The sequence below is a fragment of the Puntigrus tetrazona genome, chromosome 18, assembly GCF_018831695.1.
Source record: "Puntigrus tetrazona isolate hp1 chromosome 18, ASM1883169v1, whole genome shotgun sequence".
Classification (NCBI taxonomy): Eukaryota; Metazoa; Chordata; class Actinopteri; order Cypriniformes; family Cyprinidae; genus Puntigrus; species Puntigrus tetrazona.
In genome coordinates this window covers 14,219,429-14,237,783 of record NC_056716.1, presented here as the reverse complement: position 1 = coordinate 14,237,783, position 18,355 = coordinate 14,219,429, and the positions used below count along the sequence as shown (strand labels likewise).

Genomic DNA, 18,355 nt, shown 5'->3' with positions numbered 1-18,355 from the left:
TAAACCGTATGCGATAATTGGCATAACTGCAAATTGTCAGATTAAAGTGAAGGTACCTGAGTTTTTGCTAGAAGGTGATGGCGGTGTTAATTGCCTGTGCAAATGATTTCGAATAGAAGACTTGAAGGTGAGAATGTCTCCTCGACACGGCATTTGACATTCTCATTTGTTCCATACGAGTGCGGGTCTGGAAATATGTTCGGGAGTGAACGGCGGTGTCTGCGTTCGGGCGCTTATTTACTAGACTGACCCGTCCTGTCCATGCTGTGTTATTGTAGAAGGCTCTGCTTTGTTTTCCAACAGAATCCCTCCCTGTTGCCGTGATCATCGGCGTGGCAGTCGGTGCTTTCGTTGCTTTCATCGTCCTCATGGGAACCATCGGCGCGTTCTGCTGTACGCGCTCTCAGAGAAGTATGTACCTCTCAGCCCATCTCGTTCCTGCATGTCCATCACCAGAAAACGCTAAGTGCTCCTCAGTCAGACAAAGAGCAGGGTGTTAGGGTGTTCATGTCACTTCACAGAAACCGAGCCTTTATTTCTATATCCTTTTTGTTGAGTGTTTGTGTAGGGTCGGGCGGCATGATGGTTTAGAGCAGAAATGCATCATCTGTCTGCAATGCTGCTGAAAATCCTACAGTAGAAAGCTCTAGCTGTTGTGGATAGCTTCTTTCGCTTTGGTATGCTGTGTGTTAAATTTAGGATGACCATATATATCCTAGTCGGGCTTTCTAAACGGCCTAAAATGTCTAGGTTTCGGCTTTATTTGACTACTGCCGTCACACTTGCTGAAGGTAAATTAACTGACCAATACCGTGCAGGCATTGTACATAATATGCAAGTACAGTGAAGAGTTAATTAGCAAAAACACATAATTCTTCAAAATCATATTTTGTTTTGTTTATTTTTATTTATTTTTTTTCTGTGGTTCATTCTAATTAATCTCAAACTGCAGTTGGTTTATTTTGATTAGGTTAAACATATCTTAAAATACAGCTAATTAACAGAATAAAATACAATCAAATCATAATACAAAACTTTTATTATTATTATTATTATTTATGTTTTTGCAAATCAACTCTTCATTTGCACTGTACGAGAAAGTCAATAGGAAAAAAAAAAAGCAAGAACCCAGACATTTCAGGCAGTTTAGACATGGTCGTGTGGTCACTCTATACTAATTGCTTAGGTTTAACTGTTGTTTAAAGTAGAAACGTTGCAACTTGTTTCACTAATTGCAGTAATTAACTGAACAGTTTTTAAAATAGTTTAGCACATTGAGTTATAGCATAATAACTGTCTATTATTATTTACAACTGCATTTTAGTGCATTACAAAAAATATTAAGATTTAAGTTATAAAATCAGGAGTCATAATATTGCATGGATAAACCATACAAAACTATTCTCAGTTTGACTTTTTTCATGAATTGTTTGTTTTTTATTCTGTTTTATTTTACTGTGTGCCTAAAAAATATTTTTTTTTTTTTTACTAATGCTGCTATGATATAAAGCTTTTGTCATGCCGCCTACCCTTATCTCTGTGTTTCTTATTTGTTTTCCTTTTACCGCGACCATCCTCTGTCATGATCAAAAGAGAAAACAGCTCATCCATGTACAGGTTAGCGTCAGACAGTGAACAATGAGCTTGCAGTTTCCGATTGTTGGTGGCATTGGGTTGAGCATGTTGTTGTTGTATGCCACAGAAGACGCTCACCTGGTTATGCCTACACTGCCCACCTCCATCTGTGCTCAGCAGAGAGAACTTGCAAGCAAAATTAAGACAGAAAGTAAGACCTGTTACCTGACCGTCACCAATTATCTGTAAACATTTTTCTTCAGTGCGTCAACATGAGCTGTGTGATTCTCTGTGGTTCCTCTAGTGTTCTTATCTTAGTTCTGTGGTGTTATGCTGCCTTCAAGTCCTCATGGGAAGTTCCTGCTCAAAGTTCTGGATGGTTAGATGTTGCAATTATAACGGTATGCTGATATTTATAGTATATGGCCAAAAAGTAAGATGAGATTCTGAGAGCTCGTAATGTAAACCAAAGAAGTATTTACATGCATATAATACATAGAAATATCAATTGTCTCTATGTCCCCCGATAACGTCTTAGTAAGATGATATTTAAATGGCATGAAGAAAGTTGCATTCTTTAAAATCTCTATGGATCATTTTTGGTAGTCACATTTTAGCATTACTTTTCCAAGAAAAAAACCTGTATAGATGATAGAATAAATCTAACATGCATCCATCTATCCGTTTTATCTTGAAATATTACAAATAATGTAACAGTTAATCTGAAATTTACTTGATAAAAATCTGATCGTACAGCAAGAAGATCAATCAGAGGGCATTTGGTAAATTATGTTTGGAACAGGTTGATCCCCAAAACCTTGTGGGGATATTATAAGCTTTTTTTTTTCAAATTGTACATGTATGAATCATTATATACTGATACTGACAAGAAGCTGGGACTCATTTATGTGTGCTGATCTCATAAATATGTTAATTTCAACATGACTTGAAGGCAGCATTCATTTTCATGGATTAAAGCAATGCGAAGTGGCATGGAGTAAATAGCATTTATATATATATATATATATTTCACCTCAAGTACATTACATTTAATGACACTGGAGTAACACTTGTCACTTTCCCCTCAGACCTCAAAGGCGTGGTATCAGCCAAGAACGACATTCGAGTGGAAATCGTTCACAAAGATCACAACGCAGCCCGAGAAAACGAGGATCACTCGGCCATGAAACAGCTCATGGTGAGTCACGTTCCTGAAGGAAGAAAGCAGTAAACATCCCGCTCGCCATTACCCCATCAGCACCCCCAAATCAACAAGCTGGCTCATTATGCTAGTCCCTGTCACATCCGTAGCTAATGAATGCTAATCATCCCCACCCCAACACTAATAGCGCCTATCTCCCTCGCCACTTCTAACGTCAAACCCATGAATAATGCAGCATAAGTGTGAGAACCCTGCTGGCCTGCATGCCTATATTTAGCCCCCAGCCTGTATTTCCTGGGAGGACATGGGCATAGATGTAACCATAGTGATGCCAGTGATCAAGTGGTCCTTTCCTCCTGGAGCCCTCTGTGAACTTCTGTCAAAACACATGCTGCCAACGTCTCAGGAATTTTCACTCATTGTCACACCAACCTTCCGGGGCCCAGAATCAGAGTTCTGTTTGGGCCCAAGTTGTATAACAAGACTTTAGACAAGTGGTAGGACACATCATGAAAATGTCATTGCATTGCAAATTCTTTTGCTAATGATCTGAAGAATATTCACAGGAGATTGCCCCAGTTGAAGCAGCTTTCCTTCTGGAATCTCTTTATGCGTTTGGAGCACCGAAACTCACACAGTGAGAGTAACCCAGATTCTAACGCGTGAATGGGTCTGTTGTTTGCCACAGATCGAACGGGGAGAGTTTCAGCAGGAGTCCGTTCTGAAGCAACTCGAGGTCCTTCAGGAAGAGGAGAAAGAGTATCAGCACATCAAGGTACGTCTCCATGGTATTTGAAGGAAGTGATATAAGAAAGAGAGAGGAGGTTGTTTGATATATGACACCTCACTAAAACATCTTCAGAGTATATTTTTATAGAGCTGTCAATCAATTCAATCTAATAGCGATATGTGCCACTTTTCATGTTAACATGTTAGCACATAACTACCTGGAACACTTTATTTTTAGTTCACTTTAGACATTCTACAGACATGTACATGTCAAATTAAAAGGATAGTTTCAAAAATCAATGACTTTCTTTCAGACTAATACAATCAGAGTATTAGTATATTAAAATGTGCCCTGGCTCTTCCAAGCTTTGTAATCCCAGTGAACGGTGGTTAACGAGAGCTAGAAATTACATACATCCTGTTTTAATGCTGATTCGCTTCAGAAGGCCTTTATTAACCCCAGGAAAGTCATGTAAAGTATATTACACTTCAAAACCACTGAATTTAGTAGTGGTTGTCAACGATGGGAATAACGACATTACAAATAATCAGCATTACGAACTGCGTTATTTTTTCCAGTATAAAAAATACATGCATAATCAAACCAATCACTGTTTGCACCATTACAACACCGTTACCGTTACTGACAACAAAATGTGCCGTTACTGTAATTTGTTATGATGTTATTCAAATTTTATTTTTCAGTTCATATTAATGGATGTGCAGTGTAGCTGTATTTGATGTACCATAAACTCTGAAGACTCACGGGTCGCCGGCGCTTTGTCGAACACACGCAAAGATATTCTTTCGTAACGTGCAGACTTGACAAGTTACATGTAAATTATATTCTTTGTTGTATTTTCCTGTCAAAATAACAGAGTTCCTTTGGAATTCTTCAGCTCACCTATTCAAATTCAAATTCAAATTCAAATTCAAATTTTATTTGTCACATACACATACATACATGGTACGACATGCAGTGAAATGCTTTTACAACTGTCTGTCAGCATCAAAATAGAAAACAGAAAAACAGAATTTAAATATATATAAATATAAAATAAAATAATGTATAAAAATATGTATAAAAAGTGTGCAAAGTTTAAAAAATAAAATGTAAATAAGTGTAGTGTAAAAAAAAAAAAGTGTAAAATGTAAAGTGGCTGTGCAATCCAGTGCAAAGTGGCTAGTGCACTATTATCATCCCAGTTTTGATTTCAGCAAATCAATTCAAGCGAAGGCTGACTACGTGATTAATATCCATGAACCCAGCAGCTCATCAATCCTTAGTGCATTTTAAATTGTTATTAGCAGTGTAATTCGTAGTAGTTTTGTTATCTTATCACCCCCTTTTTATTTTGAGAAAAACACTTAATGTTACATTATAATTCTTGACTGACTGCTTCTATATGTCAGTAGATAAATAGTGTATTCATCTGAATGTACAATGATGTGTTATAATAATTTATTATTCAGTGTCTGTTTAATTAATTTAACATTTCATATTGCTGACATCCAAGTTTGCCATTTGATTTTAAAGTAATGCAGTAGTTGGTAACTAGTTACTTTAAATAATTAACTCAGTTGCTAACTTTTTGTGAGAAGTAACTAGTAACCATGACTAATTACTTTGTAAAGTAATGTCATGTAAATATTGTTTTAATTCTCAAAAAAATTCTTCACAAAAAAATGTTATTATAAGAATTGCTCGCTAGTTCTTTGAAATTAACTTTTTTATTACAGTAATAATTTGTGTATAAATAGATTGATCAAATAAGATGATCTCCTTGTTGATGTTCAAATGGCATTCTTCTCTCATAATTACACCCAATATGGGCTTAACTTATAAATAAAAAAGCCATTAAGAAAGGGTTTCTCAGTCATTTACTCAAACAAGAGCTTTTCTTAGAGGCCTGATGTGTGTGTGTGTGTGTGTGTGTGTGTGTGTGTGTGTGTGTGTGCGCGCGTGAACTGCTGCCTTAGCAGGGACACTAACACTTTAGAAATCACATGTCACTGAATGAAGCAGTTTTAATGTGAAACTGAAGGAATGTGTTAAGTGCATAAAATATAACACTATTACGCATACTTAAATTGATTTTGACAGCTTTTTTATCAATTGGCTTGTCCATGCAATGTATTAGTCTTTGGTTGCAGTGTAATAAGTAATTTACTAAAATAAAGGTTTTTAAATAGTTACGATTTTAAAATGCGTGTTTGTAATTTATGGCAGGAAATTGCTTAGAAGATGCATATTTAAATTTTTGTTCAGCCAAAGCCCTTTTTATGTTAACAAAATGAATTAAAGCCTTATTAGCAATTATAATTAGCCTTTACACATTTGCACTGATCATTGAGTATTTTAAGTGTTCGGATACTAATTTAGCTAATTTTAGTGTGAGCTTCAAGAATAACTATCGTAATTATAGTTCGATTAACCTATGATCACATGGTTAAGCAGACGGCAGTTGCGGTTCTTGACAGAAGCAGCATAGCTTTTACTCTCTCGTTTTTTTCTATTTATCTCAGTGTGTTCCTAAAGTCTGTTTCACGGCCTGTTCTACCTGCTCCCTGCGGGACTGATTCCCTCCCTACATGTAGATGAGTGTGTAAAATGAGCACTATGAACAGGGACAGCTCCATACAGATACGGAGAGCACACAATCCCTGTCGCCTGATAAAACCCCGCCAGACAACGCCTTTCTCGCAGTTGTCATAGAGAAGTCACCTAACGGAGATTATCGTCTCTCCCCCGTGGGATATGGCCTGTGCTCCCGCTCAAAATGGCATCCACGTCCACATCGTAGTGCCTGTTTTGCTTCTTAGCAACCGTGCTGATATAGCGCCACAACAACGACAGCAGCCATGGTATCGAGTTCCTCCGCTTTGATTATTTCTTTCTGTGACAGATTTAAAAAGCCTTGATTCTGAAGTCCAATTAAAGCTGAAAAGTACAGACTAACAACCAGAATGTGTATCAAGGTTCTGCTTAATTAGTCTATAATAATATTTTGAGGTTATTGCTAAAGATTTCCTTTGACTCCTTTTTATACATATATTTTGCGTTTGCATGTTTCTTGCCATTATTAATGCCTCAAAACAGACGTGATAGCAAAAGAAATAGATCACAATGCATAAACTTTTCTCAAGAAACTTAGCTTTAGTTCACGCTGTTAGATGAAGGCCAAAATAAATGAGAAAGCATTTACAGATAAAAAATAGTAATAACAATAATACCGCAGTCAAAGACATTGCTGTCCATACAGGTTTTCATTTTTTAAAGAGCACCGGTCAAAAAAATAACAGACCTTTTGCAACAGTTTTAGTCAAGGTCGCATGCGAATAACACAGAAGTTTTTTGATTAGAATGAAATAAAATCACAAAATGTCTTTGAAATTAACATTAAGCTAACCTCATGGTCATCTAGTACTAAGCAGGGCAGAGTGTAGTCGTATTTAAAACTTTTATTGTTTGACAACAAAACAAGTGCGTTTGAGATTGTCTTTCCAAAAGCTGCCATGCTGTGAAGTATTCAAATGTTTCAGATGCTGGGAGTTCAAAGCTTAAAGTTCAAGCTTCAAAACGCATCATAACAGGATAAAGAGGCGTTCAGACTGACAGTGATGGAATTGCTGGAGGTTACCAACTCGTCGTGCATTTGGATTCTAGTAGTAATTCCCATTCAGCTTTATGGCAGCAGATTTATGTATCTCCAACTGGAGTACTCTGTGTTGCTTTGATACTTATTTGTCTAATGTTGTGCTCATGGCCAATGGTTCAAATGTTGTAAATTCTTAAATTAATTGTTTCAGTGTCCAGTTGCACAAATAGCATGTATGGTAGCCCATAGCAGATCCATACAGGTGGAGCTAGGGACGGTGAAGGGTTTCAGAGTAACTTGTGCCGTGAAAAGCTCTAGTGAATGCTAATCAACCATTTAAAAGTAAAGCAGCAAGCTCATTGACCATGTATGCAACATGGACCAATCAGCTTGTGCAAAGTAGTTTAATGCAGTGAATATCATTAGTTTAATGAGTTTAAACAACCCTCCAGCCTGCAAGAGTTAGAGAGTTGTAGAGTTTCACAACAGAATTTGACACTTAGTAAGACTGATTATCTTTTGGTTAATTGTAGAAAAACGTTTATCAAAGTTGTCCAGGGCTTACTGATAGGCCAGTTGCTTCACTGTCAAAGTGAAAGCCCTTTTACCACCATTTTTTGTCATGATATTAGTGTTACGTTGTTGAAGTCTTTATGCTCATTGACGTTGTTTCTTAACACATTGTTTTTTTAAAGGACCCCACTAATGGATACTACAGCGTAAACACTTTTAAGGAGCATCATGGAACCCCAACCACGCTGGCCGGAAACCAGACCACAGAGCTCCGCCGAGACCCTGCGACAGCAACCACCGGCAAGCAGCGAGTTCCCACTGGAATGTCGTTCACCAACATCTACTCCACCTTGGGCGCCGGACCCAACCGCCTCTACGACTACAGCCAGCGGTTCGTGCTGGGCATGGGCAGTAGCTCCATCGAGCTTTGCGAGCGAGAATTCCAACGAGGATCGATGAGCGACTCCAGCTCTTTTCTGGACACACAGTGCGACAGCAGCGTCAGCAGTTACAGCAAGCAGGACGGCTATGTGCAGTTCGACAAGGACAGCAAGGCCTCGGCCTCATCCTCGTCCCATTACTCTCAGTCATCGTCCCAGAACTCAGACCTCACGCGGCCACTGCAGAAACGCATGCAGACCCACGTCTGACTGCAGGAGATGGACAGAAGACAGAGGAATCCAGCCCTGGGATTGGCCAAAGGGGATCGAATCCCCCCCAGATGAGAATCAGGAACCAGTTCAAGCACATCTAGCACGCCAGTTTAATTTTATCCTCCACTTTTTTTGCTTTTAACGTTTCTTTGATATATGTGGATTTCCTTATTTACAGCTCTGAAAAGCCTTACCGGTTTCAGAACCTTGTCTTGGCCCTTCCAAATGCCCAAGGCCACAAGCCTCCTCTAAACAACAGTGTGCCACAGTGATGTTACTTGCCAACGTAGAAAGAACCTCTAAACAGAACTAGAGTCCTTGTTGTAGTTCCTTTCAACAGCTTGGAATGACCTTCTCAAAGAAAGCATAGCAACATTGCTCAAATGAGCTCTTTGAAGACAGTTGATGAAGGCTACACTTCATACCTCTGTAGTCCATTCACTCCTCTGCACCACTAGAGAACAATGCTCTGTTGCTCCTGTACATTAAAGCACAACTGTCAAAGTTGTATGTAAGACTTCTCAATGCCTCTACCACAGCTAGCTAAACAAATTATATATATATATATAAAAAGGACAAAAAAAATGTACAAACTGAATTAACAACTAATGTTTGTCAGATTCTTTGGATTCTGGCCCTTCTGACAAAGGTTTGTCTGACGTACAAATGTGAGATGTGGCTCTGAGCTGTCGGTTTACCATGCAGAGATAAGATATATTTGTGTACTTTGTTGTTCTTTCTCTCTGAAAACTTTTTTTTCAGTGTTTTAACAACATGGTTTTAAAAAATGTATTGGACTCACACTGGGAACTAGGACGATGATGTAACCTGCTTGCCTTGAGTAATTTAAGGTGTGTAGACATTTGTGGTTATTAAGAAGAGAGTTTTTCACTTTTTTTAAAATACTCTTTATTTCCAAAAAGGGTTGGTGTGAACAATGCACTGATGGTGGGAACAATGATGTTTGGATTTTAAAAAGACACTCGTCCTGTTTTGTGAAGTTGAAATATGACACTTCCAATCTTCCTTTCGATTCATAAAAAAAAAAAATCACCTGAGCTTGTTGCACATGTGCTAGATATCTTTTTAAACTGCTTTTTTCTTGCAGAACACAAATTAAGTTTACATTGAACACAGTAAATTAAGATCTGATTAGTTCACTTTTTAATCTGGATTGAATCGGTCTACTGTTCATGTGGCTGCCATTGGACTGTACAGCATTGAGTACTCTCACTGTTATAAGTGAGCAATTTGTGTACATGTTTTTTTCTGAATGGAGTGTGGGCATTCGTGCTTAATGTATATTGTTTTACTTTTCTTTCTTTCAATGTTTTAGTCTACAGAACTGAAATTGCAACTAACAGCACTGCTGATATCTCAAGCACTTCTAGACTCGACACTTGTAGGGTAAAACCACTCTTTGACCCAAATCAAGCTAACAGCAATCAAGCTACATATAATGTGCAGAATGACACAAACTACCCAAAAGCCAGTGCAGCGGCGTATGAAAAGCTGAAAACTAGAGACATTTGGCCAATTATAATGACAAAACCTTTGGCAAGGGTAGCTCCAGACAGACATATTTCAAGCTGTTCTGAAACCAGAACTCTTCCAGGGCTCTTCGCAAGAGCATAAGCCACAGCTCCAATGATGTTGACCCACTTGCTTTGCCAAATGAAATGGGTGAATTTGATTGATTAGATCATCTGCTCTATTTCCCAATTCATTCTGCGATTTGGTTATGCTATCCTGGGGAGAAATATTCAGGCTGCCAAAAAAAGTCAAAATTATGGCAGCATGTTTCTAGTGCTATACTAGAGTACAGCCATTATCTATGTGGTGTTGCATTAAGTGGCATAATTGTATGAAATTGCCACTGACCCCTTATAACAAGGTTCAGGCTTATCCAAGTACGAGTATCGACTGTGCTTACATCCAGTGATACCAACACCTTTTTCACTGCCAAAGTTTTCCCGGGTTATATGGCACTCTGAATCTACATTTAGTTGACTAACCCCTCCAGTCCTGCCCTGTGACTGCGCAAACAGATTGAGCGTGAAAGCTATCAGTGTGTTTTGCTTATCGAAGCTTCCAACACTTCACTCCTCTTTTATCTCCTCTTGAAGTTATCTCCTATTCCTCCTCGCTCATAAAGATAAATATGACCAGAGGCGATCCCTCATATAAACAAGGAGGAGGAACTGTGGTGTCTCGCACTTGAACTGCAAAGATCTTGGTTTTGACTCAGAGGAAGAGTTGTGATTTGTACCGACCTGACAATCCCTCCCTTCAACCCGAATACAAGAAACACTGCAAGGCGTGACGCCGCTGAGTCAGTCGGAGCTGTAAGCACTTTACGTATGATTGTATTTGTGGCATTTCAATGGGTTTCATACATGAGTGCTGTTGGATGAGTCTAATTTTACAAATGGATTGGTGCCCATTGTGGGGCTTAAACACGAAAAGGCCTGTTTCAGTGCTGATAATGCAGCTCAGTCCTCACTACACTGTATATAAATCCCTCATGCTCGCTGTGTGTAAATTTGCAGTTATTTTGCTTTGTTCTTTAGTCAGTTTTGATTCATAAAGTGCAGAAAGCAACATCGCACCATTGATGCTGTACAAACGATCACTTTTTATTTGATATTTTTCCTCTCTCTCAGCATAGCCAATGCTATAGCCATAGGCAAAGTGTTTCAGATTAAGTGTCCATACGTTACGTACCTTGGCCCGTGTTTCCGTATTGACAACTGTTTCCTGCAAGGTGAAATGAAAATATACAGACCTATAGAAATCTTCCAATACAACAACAATCCAGCTCGCTGTGTGCACTGAATTTAGATCCACGGTTTCTACACCTTTTGACCATATTGTGATTACTGGCTAAATCATTTTATTAAGATTGACCAGAAATGGCTGTTTGCGAGGGAGATGAAATACCTTAAAGCTGAGCATAACAAAAAATAGGCTCAATATTGATGGTATTTGTGGGTGCCCTGTAAATATGGAAAATGCCAAAACATAATTCCGGGTTCATAGTATTATCTGTTTTAAATGCAAGAGCTGAAGTGTGAATTTCTCCAATACTTTATCCTGTACTGCAGTTTAATAAGCAGAGACAAGTCTAAGTAAGCCATTTGTAAACAGTTTTTCTCTGTTTGTTTGAGAATCTGGGCCAGCCACACATAGCAACAGTGGATCAATCAGTGAAAGAAGAAAACCTGTCTGAAAAGAGTCATCATTTTTGCAATTCCTTTTGGCGATCTGGTTGCACAGAAATTGCAGACTTTAACTTTTAAATGAACTAATGCTTGCAAATGGTGAAAAAAAATTATCTATTAAGATCCAAAATTACGTAAAAAAATCAGATTAGGTTTAGCAAGTATTTTGATAAGAAAGGATGACTCATATAACAACAAAAAGCGAAAAAGCGCATACAAACATTTCGGACAGATGTTACAAAAACTTTTATTCCTGAATCGAATCGAGGGCAGCTACTGTACCACTCCTTCTGCCTCCGCATTTTTTTTTTACTTTACAATGCTAATACAGCCATATGGATATTATTATTTGACATGAACATATGCGATAACAAATTATACCATATGGACTAGTCGATACAGTCTTAAAACGTGGTAAAAGACTTAAAAATCCACCAAAGCAGAGCCCATTCATGTACAGAAGCCGCTATGTGCTAGAATGAACATGGCGTCTGTAAGCAAATATTGGATTAGGGCTGTTGTTCTGTTTGAGTAGCTCTCCGTACTCTTTTGTACCCTGTGTACTTTTCTTATCGCCCAGCCCTGGTGAGTTTCAATCCCTTCTCCCACTGGACCGCAAGTCTTGCCCGCTTCAGGCACCGGATGGTCATGCACTTACAACCAAACCAAACAGATGAACAAATACCACTCTGGATGATAGGACAGGGTCATTGCCAGCCGCAGACAGCAGACCACATTTATGGCTTTTACATTTCTCCCCTGACATTTCAGCACAGCCAGGCGGGCTACTGGCTGATGAAATGTTATGAATTCCCCTCTCTCGGCGATACTGTTTTATATAGACCTCTCCATTATGACGATCCCTGAGCAAGTTTTGTTTGAGGGTGGTTACATTCAAGACTGCATAGGCATATTATTGTGTAATCATTTTTGTACGCATTGCATTGGTAATTTGTGCTCTGTAAACGTTCAGAACGCAAGAGAGCGGAATATATCATTATGTACAACGATGGGCAACTCTTTCTGAATGGTTTGTGTCAGTCGTGTCTTTTCTACCTGTCCTGAGCACTTTCTTCGTCAGATTTCTGTTTATATTTTTTTTTCCACAAGACAATATCTTGTTAGTCTTCAAGTGACATGCTACTGCCGTAACAAACATGGTTTGTGCACAGAGGTCGAGAAAATCAATCCAGCAGTTCTGAAGTTATTATACTGTAATGTACTGGGTTATGGACGAAGGTTAACCACTATTTTCTTGCAGTGACTCTCTCTCTATCAGTAAAAGCATTAAAAAGATGTACTTTACCTGTAATGGTCCGTGATCTTATGATGCTTTGGCTCTGTATATTTCTGAAAGAAAATTGAAAATCATTGCAAAAAGACTTTTGCTTGATGTCTTTATTTAAACCAGTGTGTGTGTGTCTTTGTGTGTGCATGTGAAGGTATCGAAGTACCTCAAAGTATATATAAATTTTAAGGTAAATCTATACTTAAGTTAAACTTCCCATGCTGTTTTATTTTCTAAGTGCATTTCATTGTCAAGTTATTTTGAGTTTGTTGATTTTAAAGGCATATTAGTGCAGATCTATAAATATGAATAGTGCACTCAGAAATGAATAAACCTCTGCAGAGAATGGGTGCTGTCAGAATGAGAGTCCAAACAGCTGATGAAAATACAATAATCTATCATGAGAAAGTCCACTCTGCCCTCTCGCATGAACGGTAAACCATATATATTTGTTTTTAGCTTTTTTGGACCGTTTAAGCTTTCTTGATCCATGCAGATATCTGATTCAGACAAGCTGACATTTCTTAATAGAGAAAGAATAGACAACTTTTTTCTTACTTCACAAGGCCGTAATTGTTAGATCGAAATGATGTGGATTACTTGTTTTTAGCAGCTGTTTGAACTCTCAGTTCAATGGCACCCATTCAGTGCAAAATTTCTCCAAATCCGTTCCTGTGAAGAAATAAAATCATCTACATCTTCACCAGTGAATTCTCAGTCCATTTTCATTTTTAAATGACTATTTCTTTGAATGGTTCAATGCTTCCTAAATCTCTCTGCATCACCGTCAACATTGATGTCCAGATTTTGGCTGTGATTCTGATTCTGTTGTGTAGCCTGGTTAGTATTTGGACAGATGGACAAATTAATCTGTTGTAGTTTTACTCTCTGCTGATCCTGTTGACTGGGGTGATGGTTAATACGGGCTTGGCTGAGTAATGCAACCAGCGGTTATGGATTTAAAATGCTTTCAGAAGACGGTTCATTAGCATAATACAGATGAGAAAAAGTACTTAAAGTAGATCTTATGATTTTATATGAAATAGTTTTGATTTAAAGTAGTTATTTATCCATTTCTTTCCAGAAAACGGAAATGGAGATGTTACATTTAATGATTACAAATGTTCTGAAATTCTGGTAATCAGATTAGTTACTGATTTAATCTGACTTTTGCATGTAAAACATTTACAAATACCTCCGCTTGTTTGCATTTCCCTGAGTCTGAAAGAGCATGATCCCTTTAATAAACCGATGCATCTTCCTTTGTACCGTAGAGATGATGTAAACGGTGTCAAGCACTAAAGAAGTCATTTTTGAAAACACTTCATCTCAGATATTTGTTTCCTAGTACAAATGTAAGCCACATTTTTAGAGATGTATTCAATTTATTTCCTGATCTTATGTTTGGAAAACCCAATATAAACACCCAGGATCCCTTTGCACCTCACAATCAGATAGCAGATGACTACATTAAAAGCCAGGTGTAAATGCACTCAAAATGCGTTGTGATAAGATCACTGAAACCACATTCAGAAGTTGCCAGCTAGGACTTTAAAATAAAAATCAGGCACTGATAAAACATAGTGCATTCGCCTGCAAATACAAAATGCAGTAAATAGAATTGACAGTGGAAACTGAAATATGGTTTTAAAAGGAGTAAGACAATGTTACGTTTTACCAAATTTTCTAAAATTCCATTTATAAATATTGTATCATTATATTATATGAGTTACATTTATGAAACGGTATTTATCAAATTCCAAGAAGCAATGGAATGAATTTAGACTACTTAAACAAAATGGATAAAACTGAGATCTGAGCACACTTTTATAAAACAAAATGGACTATGCTTCACTTTTTTGTCTATTTTTTTTTTTTAAACCTACAGTTATCCATGTGAACAGATACAAGAGGATGCCTTTGTTTCTTTCTCCCACCCCGCTGTCGAAAATTGTGTTGTTCAAATTTATTTTGACAAAAGGCACGCGTTTGCTGGAGAAGTCTGCGTGTTACACACGACTGGAGAATAATCTGCAGGCCGTTTCCCTCAAGGCCCTGAACATGAGAGGTTTGTTCACGTTCACATCAGAATTCGAGTAGTTGCTGCATGTTTTATCACTCTTTCTTGGCAAATATAAATGAGGGCGATTTATTACTGATCTGATAATCAGCCAAAGCCGTCTTTGTTTGGTAACATTTTGTCAGTCAAACAAAAAACTACAGAACCCAGTCTGAAATTGAACAAGCAATAAAAAAAAATCGGCGTCTGAAGTGAAGTTGGACAACAGTTCGGCCTGGAAAAGTACTGTTTTCCAACAGGTTTCCCAAATTCCTGGTCTGCCATTGGTCGATCAAAAAGACAGCACTCCCTTCCAAACTCACGCTAAAGCTCGAGTCACTGTCGCGTGACGTTTTAATACAGCTATATGGCCAAACTATATCAAATGGTTTAGTTGTCTATTCGCATTAAGCTGAAAGAGGGGAAAGAAAACAAGACGCGCACCATCTTTAACAATGTTTCACTAAGATCATGTTTCTGAAACAAACAGCCATTAAACACTCTCATTCACTGTCATTTATTCAAACACAGCTGTTTCAGCAAAAGCTTGAAGATGCTAAACATCTGTCTTGGTAATATATGAATTTTAGATTAGGGCTCCTCCTGAAAAACTGCACACAATAGAAGTAATTTAGTGCCTTTGTTGTCAGCCGCTTGGAAAAGAATCAGCAGCGTTTCCCCCCCCATTTAGAAATGCAACGGTTGTCTTCCATCGCAACTCCACATCCAGTTCAGAGTTATAACAGGCAATAGCATGGTATGAAACGGAACATGATTTCTAAATCACTTTTTGTCCACAATGGGTTTTGGTTTTAGGGGGGCAGTGAAAATCGAATGTCTTAGTCACTAGCGTCCCCAGGACTGGGGATTAAATGTTGGGCACAGATAAATCCCTCCCTCTTGATTGCTGGCAGTCGGCCGTCGGAATCCAACAGAGCATCTTAAATGGATTATTGATCTGATGACCTTTCTTTAGTTTAAGGTTTTCTCTTGTTTGCTTCGGTAATGTTGACTTAACTCGCACTATAGACAGTCTGATTGATCAAACATTAGCTTCCAACATTAGACTGTTAATAACCTGCCCGTGTTTGTCCAATTTAGACAGGTGACGCAGGAAAACAGTGATGCAAACTCTCACCAATCTTAATTCCTTCTGCGATAATCCTCCACTGGCCCTGAAACCACGGACAAGCATTATGATGTTATGAAACATCACGATCGTAATTGTTTTGCTGAGTTTGGAGGGGACCGTATTGAGCCGATCCCATTCTGCCAGTGATTCATTGCCAAATTGATTCATGAGACATTTTCAAGAACATAATAAAACATTGTCCTTGACATCTGAAATTAGAAGACTAAATTAAATCGATACTTTTTATGAAGGTAAACAAAAGGCCGTTTTTAGAGCAGTAAAGAAAAAATTCAATTTAAATTAATTACATTCTCAGTCGCGTGTGGCTTGACAAGCACGAATTCTTACAAAGACAAAACAGGCTAAAGAACTGAATAGCTAAGAATAAATAAATCATTTTGGAATAATTGGTTAAATATGTTCTTCATTTCTTCTTCAATGTTTGTTACATTATTAATTAATGCTAGATACGATTAAGAATTGAGAGGACGCTATTATTAATAACTCGTATTAAAAGTACTTAGCTAATATGATTTTAAAATATCGAATGAATCTTTATTGTTAATAAAATTTAAATAAAATAATAAAAATTGTGTAAAAACAACTAGGCTGAAGTGTGAAGTCCAAAATCATTTTTGCAGTACAGACTGTATAACATTGCTAACATCATAAAAATATGAAATATATATGAAAGATCATTTGATTTTTAAATGTTTTGATAAGTATTTACATGCAATTATTTGGCAGGCAATTTTATCCCAGCTGACCTAGATGAGAAACATCCCAAGCAATTCATCAAGAGTCAACAAAATTCAGAGCGTCGCATTGCCTATTTAAAAGCAAACTAGAGCACAGAAGTCGAAACAGAAATACAACCGGGAGACAGAGTATAAGAAACGCAATAGGTTTGAAAAAAAGTATGTCCACGTACTGTATGTGAAACCTTATAACGTTAATATTCAGGCGCAGTACATTAAGAAGCCTCTGGACGCAGAAATGTCCTGTTAATGAACTTCAACTATTGACGTAACAAGCAGCTCTTCAACGGGATTTGCTTGTAATTTGGCGTTTTGTGAATGTATTGACATTTGGTAAAGCGGGGAGCGGGTTGGGGCGTTTGCGATTTCCATGAGGAAGGGTTCCAGCACCGAGCCGCGGATTGCAAAGAGAAAATGCGCTGCATACAATTATCATTTGCTAATTAAGGTTGCGTTTGCACTTCAACTAAGAAAGCTTTTTTTCAAAAGGTTGGCTTCTCTAAATTGCTTTTTTACTTGAGGAGTGAAATGAAATTTCAGAGGCAGGGGATCCTTTCATGAACGCCGGGATTCGTGTGAGTGTAGTAGTGTCGCGCTTCAGGAACGCTTTGGCTCGATGATTATGACAAACAACAAAGAAACTGCTGATGATAAGACCAGCAGGACGGAGTTGTCACATCAGAGGTGATCAAAACAGGCCTTTAGTTTCTCTCAACTTCAACACTGAAGTGGGAATCAACAGGTTCTGAGCGAAATCAATAATAACATGGTTTTGGATCCGAGCTGCAAGGTCTTCTGAAGTTTTTGAACACATCACATCTAAGACAAAGGCTAAATTACTCTTAAATTACCCCTCCTTTTAGTACCTTTGTGATGTGGAAGAAATCCTACCTCCCTTTATCATAATCACCTTCTCTGAACACCACTATGATTGAAAGTCTCTTGTCTGAGATGCTGCAAGAAAACAAATAAAAAGTTATTGTAGCGTAGATGTGTTTATCACAGCGTGACATTCACACAACAGCTCCATGGTGCCTTGATTGAAGTTTATATTGGTTGAGGTTTTGTGTGAGCGTATGAGTAAATAAGTAAGAATGTGCACAGATACAGAGAAAACAGTGCCAAGTTTTTTTTTTCATAGACCAATGTAAACTCATAACGCAGATATATTTGACGTTTGCACGGTTTCCAGCTTATGTGGAACACAACCAACGCTTAGCTGGGACTATAAGCCATCTATAAAAACGGCTCGCTCATAAAATTGTTGTTCATTTCGATTCGGACGTGACCAGAACTGTGAAAATACAATGAGCTCAAAAGGAGGCAAAAAGACACTGCCTGTCCCTGAAACATTTTTCTTCCTTGAGTCAGAACAAATGATTTACGCACAGCTTCAATTCATATTTCATTTTTGTTTAGCTTTTTTATTGCCAGGTATGTTTTTTTGAGTAGACACTGGCTATACAAAACGAACTACTTACAGAGAGAGACAAACAATGTAACACGTACACAGATGTTTTTTTATTTGCTTTTTTGGGTTTTTTTAATTAAAAACGAAAACATATGACAAGATATTTAAAAAAAAAAAAATGTCCATCATTGTTAAATGTATTAAATGTTAAAGTGTTCATATTGTGCCAGTTGGAGAGCATGAAGGGAGAGTTCA

General features: G+C 37.8%; 1 protein-coding gene across 9 annotated transcripts in view; it reads left to right on the top strand.

The window, feature by feature from the left end:
* kirrel3b (kirre like nephrin family adhesion molecule 3b) overlaps positions 1-12,834 on the top strand; it is a 185,850-nt gene extending 173,016 nt beyond the window's left edge. For 2 of the 9 annotated variants that reach the window (XM_043216637.1, XM_043216635.1), the window contains exons 12-17: positions 304-411; positions 1,594-1,617; positions 1,703-1,786; positions 2,664-2,773; positions 3,426-3,512; positions 7,761-12,834. In XM_043216637.1, the coding sequence (XP_043072572.1) occupies positions 304-411; positions 1,594-1,617; positions 1,703-1,786; positions 2,664-2,773; positions 3,426-3,512; positions 7,761-8,228 (881 nt within the window). In that variant the 3' untranslated portion in view covers positions 8,229-12,834. The remainder of the gene's footprint in view (positions 1-303; positions 412-1,593; positions 1,618-1,702; positions 1,787-2,663; positions 2,774-3,425; positions 3,513-7,760) is intronic. The other 7 variants (XM_043216642.1, XM_043216639.1, XM_043216638.1 and 4 more) reach the window with 4 other exon arrangements.
* Positions 12,835-18,355: the final 5,521 nt, after the last annotated feature.